At 45.6% G+C, this 20,771-nt stretch overlaps 1 protein-coding gene across 1 annotated transcript in view; it reads left to right on the top strand.

Annotated features, from left to right (window-relative positions):
• The first annotated feature begins 1,314 nt into the window (after positions 1-1,314).
• The window catches only part of cpxm1a (carboxypeptidase X (M14 family), member 1a), a 22,329-nt gene continuing 2,872 nt past the window's right edge, over positions 1,315-20,771 (top strand). The window contains exons 1-9 of the mRNA XM_075448816.1: positions 1,315-1,687; positions 2,864-2,973; positions 5,734-5,873; positions 6,093-6,177; positions 8,246-8,396; positions 8,505-8,593; positions 8,746-8,869; positions 9,584-9,780; positions 9,911-10,090. Of these exons, the coding sequence (XP_075304931.1) occupies positions 1,351-1,687; positions 2,864-2,973; positions 5,734-5,873; positions 6,093-6,177; positions 8,246-8,396; positions 8,505-8,593; positions 8,746-8,869; positions 9,584-9,780; positions 9,911-10,090 (1,413 nt within the window). The 5' untranslated portion in view covers positions 1,315-1,350. The remainder of the gene's footprint in view (positions 1,688-2,863; positions 2,974-5,733; positions 5,874-6,092; positions 6,178-8,245; positions 8,397-8,504; positions 8,594-8,745; positions 8,870-9,583; positions 9,781-9,910; positions 10,091-20,771) is intronic.

Raw genomic sequence — 20,771 nt, 5'->3', positions numbered from 1 at the left:
AATATGATGCCTAAATGACTGGCGACCCATCCAGGGTGTACCCCGCTTCTCGCCCAATGACAGCTGGGATGGGCTCCAGCATCCCCGCGGCCCCCTAATTTGGATTGAGCAGGTATAGAAAATTGATCGATGGATGGTCTTCAATGTAAATGCATTCTCGAATTGAATGATACAAACTAAATTGAATCTTAGTTAAAGCCAGAAGACACTATACATAAGTACAGATTAGGAGTTGTAAATCAAGCGGAAGACAAAGATTTACTAACAAGACCCATACATGCACAAAAAGCAACCACTTAAAATGATTCTTACAACAACAAAAAAAGTAGATTAAAAAAACTGCCTTGAGTAAGCTCATATCACTTGAAAGCATCAAAAACTGGGATACTGTGACAGTTCTCTGAAAGATCAAGGACAGGATGCACCTGTCATGAATATCTATGTTCTATTTAGCATTTAAACTAGTTTTTAGAAAACTAAAGTTTTCTTTCCCCAACAACTATGTTGTTGTATAAACACCACCCCATTTCCAAAAAGGTTGGCACACTGTAAAATGTAAATAAAAACAGAATGCAATGGTTTACAAGCCTCGTTAAAGAATATTTCATTCACAAAAGAGCATGTCAAATGTTGAAAGGACAACATTTTACTATTTCATGATAATATTAGCTCATTATGAAGCTGATGGCACTGGCAGCAATAATTCTAAAAAAAGTTTATCACTGTCTAACATCTCCTCTCTTTTTAACAGCCTGTAAGCCTATAAGAGTTGAGGAGACCAGTTGATGGGCCTAAGGTTTTGCATTGTCTTGCTGAAATATGAAAAGTCTTCCCTGAAATAGGTTCAATTCAATTCAGTTTATTTATTTTATCATACTCAATAATGTTTCTGACCTGTTGCCCGTTAACCTAATAAGTATCAACATGTTCATCCAGCTGTTTCTTTTTCATACCTTTTGTAGCTTTTTAGTGCTCTAGGGCAGTTTGAAGACTGGGAATGTTCATAATAATTGTATCATATTATAATCAATGTTTTTTAAATGAGCACATCGTTTTAAGTTACATAACTTTTCTAGCGTTGCTTTAATGGATCAGGAGAACTGTGTAAAATGTTTAAACTGACATCTGGGGGGCCCTGTGGCAAGCAACTTGCGTGGGTCTAGCCTGAATCCTAGATTTTCACGGGACTTAGCCTGGAATCTTGGCTGTGAGGGAAGAAGGGAGAGGAGGTGAAAGAGGTGGGACAGAGGAGGAGGGATGTGGATGGGAGGTTTGGCTCTGTCATCATGATATAAACTAACCGGGAATTTTTTTTCCCCCTTCATTCTGCAACAGCAAACAAAGAGAAAGATGGTAAAGTCATTGTGCATGTTGGCTGCTGTCCTTTTTCTGGGAGTTGTTTTACACGGATCAGGAGAGCTGCTGAACAATGCAACGACTCAGAGTTACTCATTAATCAATTTCACCACCCCAGCGACTGTGAAGTGGACCAAAGCTGGGGTTACTGCAGAGGAGCAGAACAGAGACGGAGCGGCTCCAACAGTAGCAGAGACAGAACTGTTCACCAGCTCTGTCAGAGAGAGGCAGCCGGACACCACAGACAGCAGCAAAGGCAGCGAAGAAACCAACACCAAGAAAGAAGAGGAAGGAGATGACCGCAACAAGGAGGAAAAGAAAACTGAACCGGGTAGGGAAATAAAAAAGTCATTTGAACTTCTTGCAAGTAGACCACTTTTGCGAGAAGCTGCCAGAAGGACTTGAGCCAAATCTAATTTAATCCCAATAATGTTAATCAAAAAAGGCAATTCATTAATGGTGCCTTCAGGGACACACTGAGCTTCTGACCTACTGCTCAGCTGTGTCTTTGTAAATCTGTGAACCAAATGAAGTCACTGATACTTCAAAAATGAAAGGACTTGCAAGAAAAAATGTTTGTGATCATAAGAAAATACTTGTTCTGAAAATTTAGTCTCTGTCAGTCTTACAAAATTAGGGTTTAAAGCCACTGGAATGTGAACTCAAACATTTAAGAAGGAACAGATTATGAGTTTCCAAAGGTGTTTGATTTTAGATGGAATATGTTGCGTAGCCATGGATAATTTGGACAATCTATTTGGGCTTCTGCAGAAAGTCAAATTTTCCCAAAATGGTAAAATATGCACTGACTTTCAAAAATTCCCACGGGACATCTAGAGAGGTTTTGTGTGTTTAACCAACAGTCCACACTCTATATGTGTTCATGTATATATTTATATTTACAGCTAAATTCAATCCTCATACATCAAATAATTGTTTCAGGCATGTGGAAAGAGATTTGTTCGAAATTTGTGAGGAGGGCAAGCGTAAGCCAGCCTTAACTCAGACTGCTTTTTATTTGTGTCATTTCTTCAGTTTGAGATGTTCCAGCAAAATTTCACCCAAAACAGAAGAAAAAAAGCTGCGTTCTGTTTGATACTGATGGGAATGTTATTGGTCGTTCCCAAAGCCATAATCTACCCTGCAGCTGTAGCTCCCCGTCTCGTTGTTCTGCTGAACACTTGACTTTGCTCTCCAGCGTCTCAAATTACACCCAAACCCTCCGTGAATTCACTTATCTGCTGTCTTCTCCACTCCCCAACACAAGCAAAGGAGGGGGCGAGGGCCTCTAAACTTCCACTGAACGGCCCCAGTATGATTAGGGATATTCCACATAACAACCACTGGGACCTCCTTTTACATCAGCTATGTTTGCTTACTCAGAGAAACCAGAAAGAGTTTAACCCTTAAAAGGGTTCAAGTTGCCTCATGAACTGTTTCTGCAAAGAAGCAGCTTGTGCAGACATAAAGATTTTATCAATTGTTTGCTTTTGGTTTTTACTTACAGGCTGTCCTCCCCTCGGCCTGGAGTCCTTGCGGGTGGATGACAGCCAGATCCAAGCCTCCTCCTACCAGCGTCCGGGCCTGGGTCCACACAGAGGGAGACTCAATATCCAGGTCAGTCTGTATCAGAGGTTACTTCAAATACCAGGGACAGAGAACTGATGCCTAAGCAGTTTCAGAGACCTCAGATCTGTATATTTATTTGACATTACAAAATTAAAGGCGGAACAAAGAAACAAGAGTTCACAAATTATTTTCCTATTGAATACACATAGTTAATATCCACTGTGTTTTCATAAGTAAACAACTGAAACCCCAAGAAGATGACCTAGATTAGAGGTTTCGGCTTTCTTAACATAAATCTACAGGAAGATTTCAGCATTACTTTAATATACAAAGTGGAATTTATTTTTTTGGGGAGATTCTGCTGACATCTACAAGGGGATTAAGAAACACTTTAATCAAAAGTACTTTGCAAAGGTTTTTTAGAAATTGCTAAGAAAATTGAAAAACATATCAATAGAAATACAATACATAAGATATATACAGATGTTCATCAAATTCTAATGAGCTTGAAAGTCAATATTTGGTTTGATACAGCCTGAACCCTCTTGGACAAGCTTTCTGCCATTTCTTTAAGTAGACTTCAGGAACAGTTCTCCAGGCTTCCTGAAGGACATCCCAAAGCTCTTCTTTGGATGTCGGCTGCCTTCTGTTCCGTTCTCTGCCAACATGATCCCACACTGCTTCAGTAATGTTGAGGTCCGGGCTCTGGGGAGGATTCATCCCTCCATTAGACCTGTTGCCACTGATTTTCAGTCCACTTCTTGTGTCATTTGGCATACCTCAGCCTTTTCTCCCCGTTTCCCTTCCTCAAGAACGGCTTCTTGACAGCCACCCTTCCATGGAGCCCATTCTTGATGAGGCTTCAGTGAACAGTAGATGGATCAACTGAAGGTCCAATTGCATCTCTTAGGTTCTGGGTCAGGTTTTTGTTGGATTTTTTTTCTTGTTTCTTAAGGTCATCACTTTCAGGTCCTGTTCATCTACTATAGATAGTTTTTTATGCATTACAATTTTTTCTTTGGCTAGTAGTTTTGGCTTGTGGCTCTTTCTTGCAAAATTACCATGTTTTGTCTGTCAAACTGTGTTATCTTTTATGCTTTCTGTAGATGCTGCTCAAGAAATAAGAACAAATAATGTGTCTGTGCAACAGGCTTTTAGCTCCTTCTCCGAGGCTGGTTCTTTTCTGGGTTCCATAGGAACACAAATGACGTAGGTGTTTGGTGGTTGGTAGCTACGCCCCTTGTCAGATTTCCGCTTCTTCATGTTCCTGATCTGCTCAACGCAAACAACTCAACTAAACTCAACTCAACTCAACTCAACTCAACTCAACTTTATTTATAAATCCCTTTAACACAGCCGTGGCTGAAACAAAGTGCTGTACAGGAGTAACAACACGAACTTACACGTCGTCTCCTTTGTCTGCGGCGCTCTGCTCTCCTTCCTTCATGAAACGAAGAAGTATGGCCTGCGCTCCATCCTTCGTCTCCTGACTCTCTCTGTGTGCTCTTCCAGCCTCGATGTTAGACGCCCGATGTGATCGTCCATGATTAACATCACCGTCATGGAGACCATAAACACGGTGGCCTCCCCGCTCTCCATATTAGCTTCTTGGTGGTGTTTTTTCTTCTCACCTTACATTTCGCGGGTTTTGTTTTGTTTTGTTGTTGAGTGTGGCGCTAAAGTAACACATCACTGTCGCAGACGGTTGTGTCACATCAGTCCCTATCAAGGTCCCGACTCATGTGCCAATGCAAAATGAAACAGTTCCCCTGGGGAAGGGCAGTTATTAGAACGGAATTCGAGGTGGACCGTTCTTAGAACTGCTCTGTCCGAATGCGGCTAATGTTGTTGTCTTCGTAGCTGCAACAGTAGCTTTTAAAAATGGCGGGGCCACAAGAAACGGAAATCTAACAAGGGGTGTAGCTACCAACACCAAACACCTACGTCATTTGTGTTCCTATGGAACCCAGTACAGACCCAGCCTCGGAGAAGGAGATAAAATGGTTATAGGAACTGAGGGCCTGATGGTCCCTAGTTCCTGTATGTCCGAATGCGGGGAAAAACGGCCCCATTCCTGAAAAGGTTATAGGAACTGCAAAAGGTTCCTGGGAATGGGCCTATTGTGTCTAAAGATACAATTTAAGATAGTTTCCTTGCTAAGTTGTCTGTTATGCATAGACACAACACTGGCTCATCCCTTGAGTAAGTGCCTTTTTATGCTTGAATGAATCATAGGTCAGTGTTAAGTGGCTTAACAAACAAAAAACACACATTCTTCTAAAAATGGAAGAAGGACTGAACTTAAAATGAGTGAAAAAAAGCAGTCAATGTCCAAAGAAAAACTTTGAAAGACTTTTTGAAAGCCTTGAGAGCAATTGCTTAAGATAAATTTAAATTTAAATAATACAAGTAAGTCTGGCTCCACATAACTGCAATGAGCCTAAAGATCTATCATTTAATTTGCAAAATTCATGGATTAATACTTCAAAATATGCACGGGTCCCAAAAGTTAATATCTTATCTTGATATGGTTCCTTTATCAAAGTCTCTTTGAAATGAAATAATATAATCAGGTGAATGAATCTGAGTCTGAGTGCTGTTCATGATTGCAGCCCTCAACTTATCCTGGTCTGCTGAATGCAATTATTTTACAATTAGGCCAAAAGCAAACTGTTGTGCAATGTTTCACATGGAGGGAAAGGGGGGGGCTTGTAGAGTTGGCTAAATGGATTTTACAGCTGATGCAAAACAAAAAAGAAAAAAAGGCTCTGCGACATTTTTTTTTAATGTTTTTTTTTTTTTCCCTAGTCTGGCATTGAGGATGGAGACCTGTATGATGGAGCTTGGTGTGCTGAGTATAAGGACCGACACCAGTGGCTTGAGGTGGACAGCATCCATCTTACCCTGTTTACTGGAGTCATCTTGCAGGGCAGGAACTCCATCTGGAGGTCAGGTAGTATCAGGATTAACAATGACTGACAACACACATAGGAAAAAAAAAAAAAAGGTCAATTTGTTGAAAGTATGGCAGCATGTTTGAACCCTACAGCCACTGAACAGTTAAAGATGGCTCTTACAGCACTTCATCTGCAGTAGATTGAAAGAAAGACCTACTGTAGATGCAATGTTTATTTAGCTGCTCACTCCATTGCTCTTTTTGGTCTTAGCTGGGACTGGGTCGAATCCTACAAAGTTCAACTGAGCAATGACTCTGTTAGCTGGCAAACCTGCATGAATGGGACAGAAGAGGCGGTAAGAATAACTTCTTTTATTCATTGTGCTGCTCTTTCAGAGGAGTGGACCTGATACAGATTGAAAACAGATGAGTTTGTGCCAAAAGTGAAATACTTCAAATGAAACAAGAAGTTAATTGCTCATGTAGAATAAAAGAGAACTTGAAATGAAAACAAATAATGTAAAGGAAGAGAAAATTTACAGTCAAAGTTCGCTTACCATGTAACGCTATGTTAAATGTTCTATATCCCATGTGCAAAATATAGTCCCTCTATGATGGTTAGATGATATTTACAATCACAAATACAAATGCTAAATGACTGCTGAAGCACGCAATGCAAACACAAAGACATTTAAGGTTTCAGTTGATCCTACAAACTGAACAAAAAGAGACAGAATCACATGAGTGTTCATATTTTGGAAAATCTGGTCTCTGTCCAGGGAACCGGAGGGGAAAGAAGAAAAGTCAGCACATTTTTTCATTTCATTTCAAGCCCACCATCACTGCCAAGAAGGTCATGTTTTCATCTGCGTCTGCTTATTATTGTTATCACGAAGACTTTCCGAAGACACCAGTGATGACTTTTCTGGTTCAGATTCAGAACATCTTAACTCCCAGAAGCTTGTTAATGAGTCTAAAATACAACATGTTTGGCAGGTCATGCAGATTTGACAGCATTGCTTTTACTCTCTGTCTTCTTCTAGGAGAACAGTGTACAGCACAACTGACTGCAACTGTGTGTAATATCACTTAAATCTCAAATGATTCATAATTCTACCACCTCTTAGTAACGTGAATTCGTTCCACAAATTTTATGATGTTCTGCTGTAATCTGCAGGGGTCGTGTTGCTTTATTTTCTTCTTTACTTTTTTACTTCTTTACTTTTTTTACTTCTTTACTTTTTACTCTAGAGGTCATGAATTGGATAGAAGTCAGGTTGCATACTAGACCTGTTTTGTTTTTCTTTTGCTTTGCTACTTGTTGCATAATTCTTGGCAAAGTTATTTGGATCATTATCATGCTAGAATAATCTCAACTCAAAAGCCTCTGGAGACTGGAGGTAACTTTGTCCGGCAGTTCTTTTGGCATCCAAGTGCATTTGTGTCACCATCTAAAATGACCTTAACATAATTTGGTCTCCTGCAGCTTCATATCATCATACTCCCTCTTCCGTGCCTCATTACTTGAACTTTGCAATCACTTGGGAAGTCCTGACCAAATTTACACATAAGACAGACTCCATCTTAGCCAAAAAATATTTTTTCTCATGTGATTGAAGAATCGGTTTCTATTCATGTTCATTCTCAAAGTTTAATTTGCTTTTTTTTTCATTTTATTTACTTTACCATAGACTGTTTAGTTTTTTTTTTTTTACTTTTAGGACACTTTTCAAAGAGATAGACGCTTTCCAATGAGCTGTCACAGAATCTGTCACAGAAGTCTCAAGCACTTGCCTATGTAATTTCCAGAGTCGGGTTGTGTGAGTTGCTTAGCAGACGGTCTGTGGTGTCATAACGGGCCAACTACTGGGGGCTCGAATTAGGTGTTCTTAAGGTTTTTTCCATACCATCTTATTACAGCTGCAGTCGTGTTTCTGCTGATTTTCAGTTGGTCACAAATCTTCCTGTCTCTTTTTCCATCATTTTAAGGTTTCAGAATCAGAGTTTTTAATTCCTCTGACAATTTATTTCCACGTGGATCCATGATGCACATGATGACAGATACAGCCTATACGTCACAGGTCTTGTTGTTACTATGTTCATGCAGTCAGGCAAACTGGAAATCACAAAAGTGCTCAGTTTTTTGTCAATCATTACAAAATATTCTAAATTCTATGTCAGATATCTCAGGTGTTTTCACTAACAGCAAGTTTCTATGTTTCCATATGTTTAAAGTAGTCTTTCTTAGGTGTTTATTTTTGAGTGTTCACTTGTCAGCTTGCTGCTTTTTACGCAGTAGTTATTTTAAGAGATATTGCACAGGAAAACACTCACTTTTAATGTATATTGTGAATATTTTATGCATTTTGGTAGAGAATCCCAAGATGTTTAAATCTATGTAACATCACCTTGAATTATTTGCAGATATTTGAAGGGAACCAGAATCCAGAGACTCCTGTTCTTGGACTCCTTCCAGTTCCCACTGTTGCCCGATTCATCCGTATCAATCCACAGACCTGGTACTCCAACGGGACAATCTGCCTCCGGGCGGAGATACTCGGCTGCCGTGTTAATGGTAGGTAGACATTCAGCAGTGCAGTGTGTGACATTGGTTTTGAGTAATATTTGTCAGTCAAAAGAGAAAAAACAACACATTGAAACCTCATGTGCCATTTCCTCGTAGATCCAGATGATATGTATGCCTATGAGCGAGAACAAGGATCAAAGGACGATCTAGACTTCAGACACCACAACTACAAAGAGATGAGAAAGGTTAGAGAAAAGCACGTGATGAGTAATTTTGGTTCCCGTAAAGCTAACACCAGGGTTTTTAACTCAGACTCTTAACAGCTTGCAGATTTACTCAGAACTATGAATTAACCCCTTGAAGTCTTTTACTCAGACTTGTCTTTCTTACCCCGAAGCTCATGAAGTCTGTGGCTGAGGAGTGTCCAGACATCACCCGCATCTACACTATAGGGAAGAGCTATATGGGCCTTAAGCTCTACATCATGGAGATATCCGATAACCCTGGCAAACATGAACTTGGTAAGAGCATTTAAACGTTTCTCCTGTCCAGTTTGAATTAGATTTCTGGAGTTCATCATGTCCCTCAAGTTGATCTCATTATAGCTGCTTTGAGGCCCAACATCCTACAGTGTTTAGACAGGCTGGTTTCTGGAGCAGCACCACACAGGGAGGCAGGGGTGTGTTGTGGAGGAGGCCTCTCTTGTGTAAACACATTGTTTGACTTCCTTGTGATTTTGTCTTCTCGGCTTGGTGCTTAAAAGTGAATTGTGGCTGCTCCACATACGCCAAAAAGCATGAATCAATTTAATGGGGTACAGAGTGGCTTGCTTTCTTCTTTGACAAATGGCATAAACACGTTTCAAAATTTCTTCACTCCCAAGAGAGGATTCTTTTATAATGCATCAACAGCTGTTATTGATTTGGGTGGTTTCATGGGTAAGTGGATACCACTGCCAAGTTCAAAAGGAAGATAAGCAGGCATTTCACATTCTTGAATTTCTCTGGCTATAAGACATTCTTATCAAGTACAAATCTTAGGTCTTTGGAGTTTTTGTATTCAGGAATGGCTTCCATCAAGTCTGGCCAATACGTGTTTGATTGTGGACCAGTTCCACAATGTTGCTTAACACAAAATAACTTGAGAAAAAAAAGGGGACTGTGTACCTCTGCCCTAATTCCAACATTTTTTTTTCATGGCAAGTAAAGTGACCCTCTATACTTTCCTCTTGGCAGGTGAACCAGAGTTTCGCTACGTGGCAGGGATGCATGGAAATGAGGCACTCGGTCGAGAGCTTGTCCTAAACCTCATGCAGTATATGTGCAAAGAATACAAAAAAGGCAACCAGCGTATTGTACGTCTGGTCAAAGAGACACGAATTCACCTTCTGCCGTCTATGAACCCTGATGGATACGAAGTAGCTTATGAGAAGGTGGGTGATGCTTTGAAAGTTTTATAGTTCCATGTTTTCCCAAGATCCTCAACATGGAGAAGGAATGCAGTCATTCAAATCCATCCATTGTAATTATCGATGCGGTTTCTGATTGACTGATCTGCCTCAGGGCTCAGAACTGGCTGGCTGGGCCGAGGGCCGATACACCTTTCAAGGAATCGACCTGAATCATAACTTTCCAGACCTGAACAACATAATGTGGGATGATCAGGAGGATGCGCCAGATCTATCCAAAGTCTCAAACCACTTCATCCCCATTCCGGAATACTACACTCAAGAAGACGCCATGGTAAGGAGACTCAGCGCCTTTGTACCTTTAACAAATTCCTTACTTTGGCACCATCTGGTGTTTTTTTTTTATAAGGACAGGGTGGTAGAGACTACATCCAGATTAAAATTTTCTATATGAAAGCAAAATACTGGCCTCTATATATCGACAATCACTGGACACACTGTATATATATTTTAGGGAAAAGATTTACTTGAAGTAAAGATAACTACTCCAAAAAGCACCAAAAGGCCCATAAATAGAATGACATGTAATAACAGTCAGTTTATGAGAGCATAGGTTACACTGAAAAAGCAGTTTTGTTTTAGTCGGTGTAGGTTGGGACAGTTTGAGAAGAGTGCAAACTTCAGATTTGGAAACATTTTCAGAGCCAAGAAGAAGAATGTTTTTCTGGAAGTCTGAACAACGTCACTCAGTGTTTGTTACCAGTTTTCTTGTTCAAGGCAAGACAAAGACATGATAAAACTACTTGGTATTAGAAATGGATAATGGACATTCACAGCTCTGAACACATCTTGTAATACTGTCACTGTGCATGAAACAAATATTCATATAGCTTTTTTTTTTTTTTAATTAAACCCATCATGTGTTTCACAACCACAGTTCTGATATAATAATAATAAGTTTGGAAGCTGTGTAAGATATAAATACTAGAACGCAATGATTTGAAGATCCCATTAGCTAATATCTTTTATTTACAACATTAAAATTAGTGAAGACATATAAAATTTAAAAGTGAAACATTTAACTGTTTCATGAAAAATGTTAGTTCATCAGGAATTTGATGGCAGCAACATGTCTCAAAAAGGTTGGGACAGGGGCTACAAGAGGCTGGAAAAGTACGTGGTGCTGAAAAGAAACAGCTGGAGGAACATTTTTGGAGCTCGTTTAGTTAATTGGTAACAGGTCAGTAACATGACTGGGCCTAAAAAGATCTCATTAAAGAGGGAGATACTATCAGAAGTAAAGATGGGCAGAGTCTCAGCGATCGACAACAAAATGTGGGGCAATTTCAGAGTAATGTTTTTCAGAGGCTTTAAATATTTCATACGGACGATTCCCATTCAGACATACAGACAATGCTGAACCACATACTGCATCTTATTACAACAGCATGGCTTTGTGGTATAAGAGTTCAGGTGCTCTGCAGTTCAGACCGTTTGCCAGTTGAAAACATTTGGCACATTGTGAAATGTAAAGTAAGACAAAGAAGACTCAGCACTGTTGAACAGCTAGAATCCTATATCAGACAGGAAAGGGACAACATTCCTCTCTCAAAGTGTTGTTAAAAAAAAGACGGGATGCTACATTGTTAAATATGTCCCTATCAAATTTTTTTAGATGTGTTGCTGCCATCAAATTTAAGATGAGCAAATTTCATGATTTCATGAAATGGTAAAATTTCTCTTTAACACATTTCACATGTTTTATATATTCCATTGTGAATAAAATATTGGTTTATGAGATTTTGAACAACAACAGTGTGTCCCAAACAGCTTCAGTTGAATTTGGAGGAACCTTGCTTTTTTCCATTTCCATCAAAAACACTGAATGAAAAAACGTTGCCTGGATAAAGATTGAATAAGCAGCTCGACCAGTGGGACGTTTCCTCTATTAGGCTTATCTAACCTGATAACAAATGTACTCCGTGTATCTAGAACCTTGTCTAGTTCCACTCAGTGTAATCTCAAATATTTATTGAAGAGTTGGAACAACACGGTGGTGTGGTGGTTAGCATCATCGCCTCACAGTAAGAAGGTTGCAGGTTCAACACCCAGCTGGGGCCTTTCTGTGTGGAGTTTGCATGTTCTCCCCGTATATGCGTGGGTTCTCTCTGGGTACTCTGGCTTCCTCCCACTGTCCAAAAACATGTATGTTAGGTTAATTGGTGTCTCTAAAAATTGTCCTTAGGAGTGAGTGTGTGTGTGTGGCCCTGTAATGGACTGGTGGCCTGTCCAGGGTGCACCCCACCTCTCGCCCATTGACTGCTGGATGATCCGACTGATGGATTCAGTGGGTATAGAAGATGGATGGATGGATGGATGGATGGAACAAGCCGAGAACGTGATTAGTGAGAGGATTTTACAACCTAATTTCAACAACATTTCAGCTACATTTTTAGTTATTTTATCCAATAATATTTCAGCACTGTAGTAGGATACTGAGCGCCAGTGGCGGTTCTAGACCATTTTTGCTAGGGGGGCCAGGGAGGGGCCAGGGAGGGGCAAGGGAGGGGCCAGTGTTTAACCAGACGGGCACATAAAAAAATCGTAACAAATGATCTTTATTTGCAACAAATGAACTTTATTTTACTTTAAAAACATATAAACATTTATTTTGTACAACGGTGAGTGCAGGTGCATGAGAGGTAGGGCCATGAAAAATGAAAAAATTAAGTACAGGGTACAAATCCAGGGTGACAATTCAATAAACAAAATATAGATAAATACAAATATTGATACACTACACTACAGCAACAGGATACGGCGGTTGTACTGTCTAGCAAAATGGTCCACAAATAAATCAAGATCCATAGCCTTGGCCCTTCTGGACTCTATGCTCAGGACACCAAGATCACTGAGTCTCTCATCAGTAGTGGTGGACCGCAGGAAGGTTTTTATCAGTTTCAGTGTGGAGAAACGAAAGTTACGTATGTAACTACGGTTCTATGAATCCTGGATGACCGCCAGAGGCGGTGCTTTCAAGCACTGGATGATACATCTTGCGCATGCGCAGGTCGAGTGTTAATACCAACAACGTCACTCGTGACCCCCTGCTGACCCCGGAGAGCCTATATACTTCCGGCAACATCAGCAGGTCAGTCCTTACAGAATCTTCTCGCGAGTATACGAGGATTCTGAGTGACAGAACGCTCTGGCGGTCATCCAGGATTCATAGAACCGTAGTTACATACGTAACTTTCGTTCTATTTCATCCTTACTGACCGCCAGAGGCGGTGCTTTCAAGCACTGGATGACTAATACCAGAAGAGTCACGAGGAATCCGGCCCTTACTCACTTTATTGAGAGGAAGCAGCCGAGTCGGGCAGCAGGACCACAGCCAACGGGTTGGGAGTGGCAACATTCACCCGATAGAACCTGGAGAAGGTACTTGGTGACGCCCATGACGCTGCCTCACAGATGTCTTCCAGGGGGACGCCCCGTAGGGCTGCCCATGAGGTCGAGACAGCTCTGGTGGAGTGGCAGCTCACCCCAGCTGGCTGGGGGCGCCCACTTCCCTCATATGCCTGGGTGATGGCGTCCACCACCCAGTGAGACAGTCGCTGTTTGGAGAGCGCACAGCCTCTTCGAGGGCCACCGTAGCAGAGGAAGAGCTGGTCCGACTGCCTGATACCGGCAGTCGCGGCCACGTAGGCTCTCAGAGCCCGCACAGGGCACAGTAGGTGTAACCTGTCCTCCCCCTCCGGGGGAACAAACTGTGCCAGGTGGATAGGTCTGTTAGATGAAGACAGCACCTTCGGGAGAAAAGCGGGGTTCGGCCATAGGGAAACCCCTGAGCCATCCGAGTTCCACCTCATGCAGGAGTCGCTCACCGACAGAGCATGCAGCTCCCCGACGCGCTTCGCTGACGCGATAGCGAGTAGAAAGGCGGTCTTAGCGGAGACCCACCTCAGCCCTGCCTGAGCAAGGGGTTCAAAGGGAGGCGCGCACAAGGCGCTGAGCACCAGGTGCAGATCCCATGGCGGGGTGCGCCGCACTCGTGGGGGGCGCAGCCGCCGCGCACCTTTCAGAAAAAGGGACACCAACCTGTGGCTTCCCACCGTGCCGTTATCCACTCGAGCATGCCGGGAGGAAATGGCCGCCACATACACCCTCAGGGTAGCGGGGGACCGGCCGTCATCCAGGAGTGACTGGAGGAACTCCAGAATCCTAGGGACAGGACAGTGCACAGGGTCCTCACCCCTGTCCAAGCACCATGTAGTGAACAGCTGCCACCTCTGTTCATAAAGCGCCCGGGTAGAAGGCGCCCTCGCGTTTAGGATGGTATGGCATACCTCGCCAGAGCACTCAGTCAGCATCGGGTCGGGCCCTGCAGTGGCCAGACCCACAGCTGCAGGCGGGACGGGTCGGGATGCCAGATCTGACCCTGCCACTGAGACAGGAGATCCCTCCTGTCGGGGAGGCGCCATGGGGAACCGCTGCAGAGCCTGTGCAGCAGTGGAAACCACGTCCTCCCTGGCCAAAAGGGGGCTACCAACAGCAGCCTGTGGCCCTGCTGGAGGACCCTCTGTAGCGTAGGGGCTATCAGAGGGATCGGCGGGAAAGCATAGAGGAGAACCTCTGGCCAGTCGTGGGCCAGAGCATCCTGTCCCAGGGGACTGCTCTCCTCTGTCAGGGAGAACCAGAGGGGGCAATGGGTCGACTCTTCTGAGGCAAAGAGGTCCACGTTTGCTCTGCCGAAGGTGGCCCAGATATTGAGCACCACCTCCGGATGGAGCTGCCAATCCCCCGGCGGAGGCTTGCCACGGGAGAGCAAGTCCGCCGTCTGGTTGCGTTCCCCGGGCAAATACATTGCCTTTAGGCTGGCTAAGCGTGGTGCTGCCCACAGCAGGAGGTCCCGGGATGCCTGCAGTAGCAGTGCAGACCTGGTGCCACCTTGGTGGTTTATGTGGGAGACGGCCGAAACATTGTCCGACCGCACGAGTACATGTCGGCCCCTCAAGAAAGGGAGGAAAGCCTGCAACGCTCTGTGTACAGCCCGCAGCTCTAGTGCGTTGATGTGCTGTGAGCGGTCCCGCGCCGGCCACAGCCCCTGAGCCGTCCGGTTCTGCCACACGGCGCCCCACCCCGAGAGGGAGGCGTCCGTCGTGACTGCCTCGCGACGGGATGCAATGGAGCCCATGGGCATGCCCTGGAGGAGAAACGAACGCTTCCTCCACGGGGCCAGAGCAAGAAGGCAACGGTGTGACACCGCAAGCCTCCTGTGCCGGTGTCTCCTGGCGTCCAGGTGAAAGCTGTGCAACCACCTCTGGAGGGGACGCAGCGACAGCAGTCCTAAGGGGACCACAGCAGCCGCAGCTGTCAGTTTCCCCAGGACGCGTAAGAACTCCACGTAGTGGAACCGCCTGCCTTCCCGAAACGGGAGGAGGTGGCGGAGGATGTCGCTCACCCGCCGTGGCGACGGGCAGGCCATCATGGTGACCGCATCGAGGGTCACCCCAAGAAAAACTGTGCTCTGTGATGGGACCAGGCCACTCTTTGTAGAATTCACCCTGAGGCCCAAACGGGCCACATGGGAAAGAAGACACGTCGTGTCGAGGGCCACCTGAGACTGGGATGGCGCACAGACGAGCCAGTCGTCCAGATATGGCAAGATCTTCATGCCCCGCGACTGTAGGTGCGAGAGGGCTGCCGTCACACATCTGGTGAACACCCGTGGGGAGAGGGAGAGACCAAACGGGAGCACCCTGAACTGGAAATGACACCCCTGAAAGGCGAATCGCAGAAACTGCCGATGGTGTGGCGCCACAGGAACGTGAAAGTAGGCATCCTCCAGGTCTATGGAGGTAAACCACTCCCCTCTGGAGACCGTACGCAGAACCTCTGCAGTGGTCAACATATGGAACCTCAAGACCTTCAGGAACCTGTTGAGGTTCCTGAGGTCGAGGATAGGTCGAAATCCGCCATCTTTCTTTGCTACCAGAAAGTAAGTCGAGTAGAACCCCCCGGGGTGCAACAGGGGGTCTACCGGTTCGATGGCACCCTTGCCCAGGAGGACGAACAGCCCCTGGGCGAGGGCTCGGGCTTTCGCCGGGTCGCGGATGACAGTCATCCTGACTCGGCCATGGGTCGGGGGCCGACGTCGGAACTGAAGTTTGTACCCGTGGGTCAAGGTGGAAAGAACCCACGGGTCCCTGGTGGAAGCAGCCCAGTAGCTGAGCTGCTGCTGGGAAAAAAGGCCGACGGTCGGCCCCGTGGCCTCAGCGTCGGGCCCCCCGACCTCTAGGGGCTCCAGGGGCACGACGGGTAGTATGTGAGACCTGAGGTTGCCCAGGGGGCAGTCGCTCAGGCGCCCGAAAGGACTGTGCCTGCCGCTGAGCAGGCTGTGGGCGTGAGTACTGGGGCCGAGGGAGGCCCCTGGCCCGTGAGTGGGTGCCGCGCTGCGAGGCAGCTGGACGGCCCCTAGGGTCGCCAGGCGGCGGCGCGCTTCTGTGAAGCTCAGACAGCTGCTGTCGGGTCTTCCCAGCCTGGACCGTGCGCTCGAGGGCTTCCAGAGCCGCGGAGCCAAACAGCTCCCCCGGTTCCACCGGAACACTGCGGAGGGTTCTCCTGCAGGCCTCCGAGAGAGGGGACTGCGCCAACCAAACCTGGCGGCGAGCCTGAACGAGAGTTGCCATTACCCGTCCCAACTCTCTAGACATCAATGCAAAGGCCTGTAGAGAGGCGTCAGTAACACTGTGGACAGAAGTGTCCAGTTCGGTCTCCTGCAGGGATGATGACAGGGCGAGCAGCAGGTGGGACATGGAATTACCCATGCGAGCCATGCGTGCTGCCGCCTCATAGGCCTTCGACAGCAAGTCATCCGTTACCCGGCACTGGGGGCGAGGACACCTCGCCTCCCGTCTCAGAGCCTCATCGGGTGACACGATCAGGGCGGCTATAGTGGGCTCAACCGCTGGCATGCGGTCCAGGCCGAACTTGGATGCGTCCTGCATGGCTGCCAGGGTCCGAGCATCGGCTGTCGGACGGGCAGGGGCCCTAGGGTCCCTCCAGAACGTCTGTAATTCCCTCAGATACTCCTCTGATGGAGGTACAGTTAGTTCAGCGGGGGTTGAGGAGCGCCTGAAAAAGGCACTGGCCGAAGCTGGCTGAGCCTGCGGCACGTCCAGCTGCAGCCTGGCTAGAGCCGTACGAATGGCGGCTCCCACAGAGCCTTCCTCACTGCCACCCGCCGGGCTACGGGCTGAAGAAAGGGAGCCCGCTGCAGAGGGACGGGAGGCTTCGTCTCCCAGGAGCACGTCCGAAGCGTAGTCCTGAAACATAGTAGCTGAAGCTGCTATGGAAAACGCATCCTCCTCCGGACCGAAGGAGGCCGTTGGAGGAACAAGGGCACCCGGCTGGGTTGCTCCAGCCCCAGGCTGGAGAGCCAGGAGGAGGGACTTCATGCTGTCAAGCTCTGCTGTCAGCTGATCCACTCTAGAGGTAAGCCCGGACCCCTTGGCCCTCTTCCCGGAGGTGGGGCCTGCAGTCTCAGCAGGCCGACGCCGTGGTCGGCTAGACCGAGACGGGGCCAGCCGCTGGTCAGGGGTCAACTGGGGAGACAAGGGAGGGCCCAACAGGCGCTCTACCTCGGCCAGCCTTGCAGCCCTGACAGCGTGAGGCAGGATGCCACAATTCATGCAGGACTCGTCTGAGAGACCCTGCCTCAGATGTCCGAGGCCGAGGCACGAAGGACACAGATCATGGCCATCCTCAAGTTGTAGAGGAGTCATACAGGCCGAGCAGGAGTGGTTGTGATCCATGTCGGGACCACCTCTGGTTCCAATATATAAATATATATATATATATATATATATATACACACACACAGTATATTTGCCGATAGTACGTATGTACTAATTCTTATTTATATATTTCGTCTTTCTTTTTTTTTTTTTTTTCAGAAGAAAATTCTTTACTTATAGCTGAATGCTGGGAGCGGGAGCCGCAAACGGTGCCTTCACCGACAATCAACTATAGGCCACCTGTTCTGGGAGCGGGGGGCGCACACGCCGCCATACACCAGGAGAGGGGCTATTGCTGTATTTATACACCGTCTATAGGTGGATGTCGGGAGCGGGAGCCGCAAACGGTGCCTTCGCCGACAACCACTATAGGCCACCTGTTCTGGGAGCGGGGGGCGCACACGCCGCCGTGCACCAGGAGAGGGGCTAGTGCAAGTTCTATTAGTTATAGCTGGATGCCGGGAGCGGGAGCCGCAAACGGTGCCTTCACCGACAACCACTATAGGCCACCTGTTCTGGGAGCGGGGGGCGCACACGCCGCCGTGCACCAGGAGAGGGGCAGAACAATAGCAGCAACAAAATCAAAGAACCGGCACAACCGAGTTGGCCGTTTAGCTTAAGTAGGTTACAGATGCCGGGAGAGGGCTAGCAATGTAGCTTCACCGACAATGCAACTGTAAACAGACTGTTACTCACGTGCAGCGCACAGCACCGGGAGAAGGAGCGAGCATGCTACCTAGACCGGCGCTTGTAACAGCTGGCAGTAAACTTCATCAGCCGAGGGAAAAAAAGGTTACATACCTCTCGGCAGTTCGCCGCGGTCTCTGAAGGGCGAGCAGCTCGCAGCCTCGACGGGACGTCGCGAGACCACCAGCAGCGAACGATGAAGTAGAATTGGTTTCAGAAATCGTCTCATATGCAGACGCAGTACTTACCTTGCGCAGCGAGAAGATGAAAAAGGACTGACCTGCTGATGTTGCCGGAAGTATATAGGCTCTCCGGGGTCAGCAGGGGGTCACGAGTGACGTTGTTGGTATTAACACTCGACCTGCGCATGCGCAAGATGTATCATCCAGTGCTTGAAAGCACCGCCTCTGGCGGTCAGTAAGGATGAAATAGAACTGCGTTCGCAAGAGGCTGAGCTTACAGGAAGGGTTACAGCAATCTTGCACAGTCTGAAGAGCTCAAAGAAAACCTCCCTGTATGGCTCCATAAAACAAACCAGCTCAACTGTACTGCATGGCCTTTTAACTTCACCACTCTGCAGGGGCGTAGCACCAAATTTGGGGCCCCAGGAACAACCACTACCATGCTTATTTGAACCAACATCGACCCTATGTTAGGCTTTTGGGACACTTGTATAGGCTAATAGTTATTATGAAAATAAATGCATTTAAGACAAATATGGCTTCTATTTCACAATTATGTGGTAGCCAACAAAATGAGAGATTATTTTTTAATTATTTGACTTCGGCTGCTATCAGGGCTGTAGCCAGGATTTAGGAATAGGTGAAGAAATTTTTACAATATACATATATATATATATATATTTTAAATTATATAGTTTTTAATATATAGCAGTGTTGCACATTGAGGCTAGTAGCAAAATAAACCATTATAATGTAACAAGAACCCATTGCTAAAAAGAACCTGATTATTTCCCAATGCAAGCCTATACAAATGTTTGGTACAAGCAAAGGTTATTTGGCCAGGCATAGAGTAAGGCTAACTAACCAATATAAAAAATAAAGTTAAATATAGATGGATAGATGCATATTGTAGGCTATAGCTGTTGCTAAACAACTTATAAAGATTTATGGGCTATATTGAATTCATTACTAAATTAGATGTGAAAAATTGTCTCCAGCCTACATAAATGTGCATTGCTATAACAAGGTGCTGTCTTCTTTATTCACGAACCATACATGACATCGATATAACAATCATATCATTCTAAAGAGCTCGAGCTCGAGCATCACAAAAGTGATGTCAACACAAACCTCAATTGAAACGTGTATGCGAAAACCGAGATTAAAAAAATAAATAAATAAAAAATCCCTGAAAATTACCGAGGTCCAGACCTCGCTTTCCTCATAGCTGGCTACGGCCATGGCTGGTATCACAGTGGTATGCAACGGAATGTGAATGGGATAATCAGTTACTGTAGGCTGTAATTTTGACATTTGGGCTCACCTTTCTTGGGAAAGAAATCAGTAAGCAGTTGCTTTCCTTTATTTTGTCTCTCTTGCCTTTCTTTTCTTTTCTGAAAGCCTGATTTTTTTTTTTTTTGGATGACATCTTTCATGTGCCGGCTGCTGCGTTTAATGCCTAATAATGAAGTGAGTGAAATTTATTATGGCGCATGTACAATCAAAAGTCCGCCAGAGGGCGGGCTAAACCAATGCGCACTGATAATGGGGGTGTCTGATATAGATTATAGCCTATATGCAGGCTGGGATATACAGTTCAACAGATGTATTTCCAGAGAACATTGGATTTTTATAAATTACCAACATATATTGATATTATTTAAAAAATGATTTTTAAAAAACGAAAGAAGAAGAAAATTTCCCTTAGGGTCCCCCCTGTAGGCTGGACCCTGTGAATCAGTCTGACTTTTCCCCCCTGTTCGACGTCGCTGCCACTCTGTACCTTTCTGTCCAAAACTGTGAAGAACAACAGTAACACGGTTAAGTGCAAGAACATCAAGTCACTTGAGATGAAATCGTTTTGCTTACCTTACCGACTCTTGCAACAAGAGAAATCGCCGCTCCTCTCCCCAATAGTAGGCTACTTGCTGCGCTGTCATTCACCACGGACCAAAAACGTGACAGACTACAGTGCTTGGGTGCCCCGCTTTAATTTACCCGTCTAGAACGTTGCGTCGCATTAGTTCCGCTTTTGGCGCTCGGGTGTAAAAGCATAATAAATTATTATTATTATTTTTATTTTTTTTATTTTAGTTTTTAATCTATTTGGGGGCGGTCGGTGGTGTAGTGGGTTAAGCAGCCGCCCCATGTACAGAGGCCACAGTCCTCGCTGCAGCTGGCCCCGGTTCGACTCCCGCACCGAGCGGCCCTGTGCTGCGTGTCTTTCCACTCTCTCTGCCCCCTGCTTCCTGTCTCTCTCAAACTGTCCTAACATTAAAGGCATAAAAAGCCCAAAAAAATACTTTAAATAAAAAAATAAAAATTATTATTATTATTTTTTTTTTAG

This window comes from Odontesthes bonariensis, chromosome 17 (assembly GCF_027942865.1).
Source record: "Odontesthes bonariensis isolate fOdoBon6 chromosome 17, fOdoBon6.hap1, whole genome shotgun sequence".
In the NCBI taxonomy this organism is placed as follows: domain Eukaryota; kingdom Metazoa; phylum Chordata; class Actinopteri; order Atheriniformes; family Atherinopsidae; genus Odontesthes; species Odontesthes bonariensis.
The sequence above is the reverse complement of the archived record's forward strand: the minus strand, read 5'-3'. Positions and strand labels throughout refer to the sequence as shown.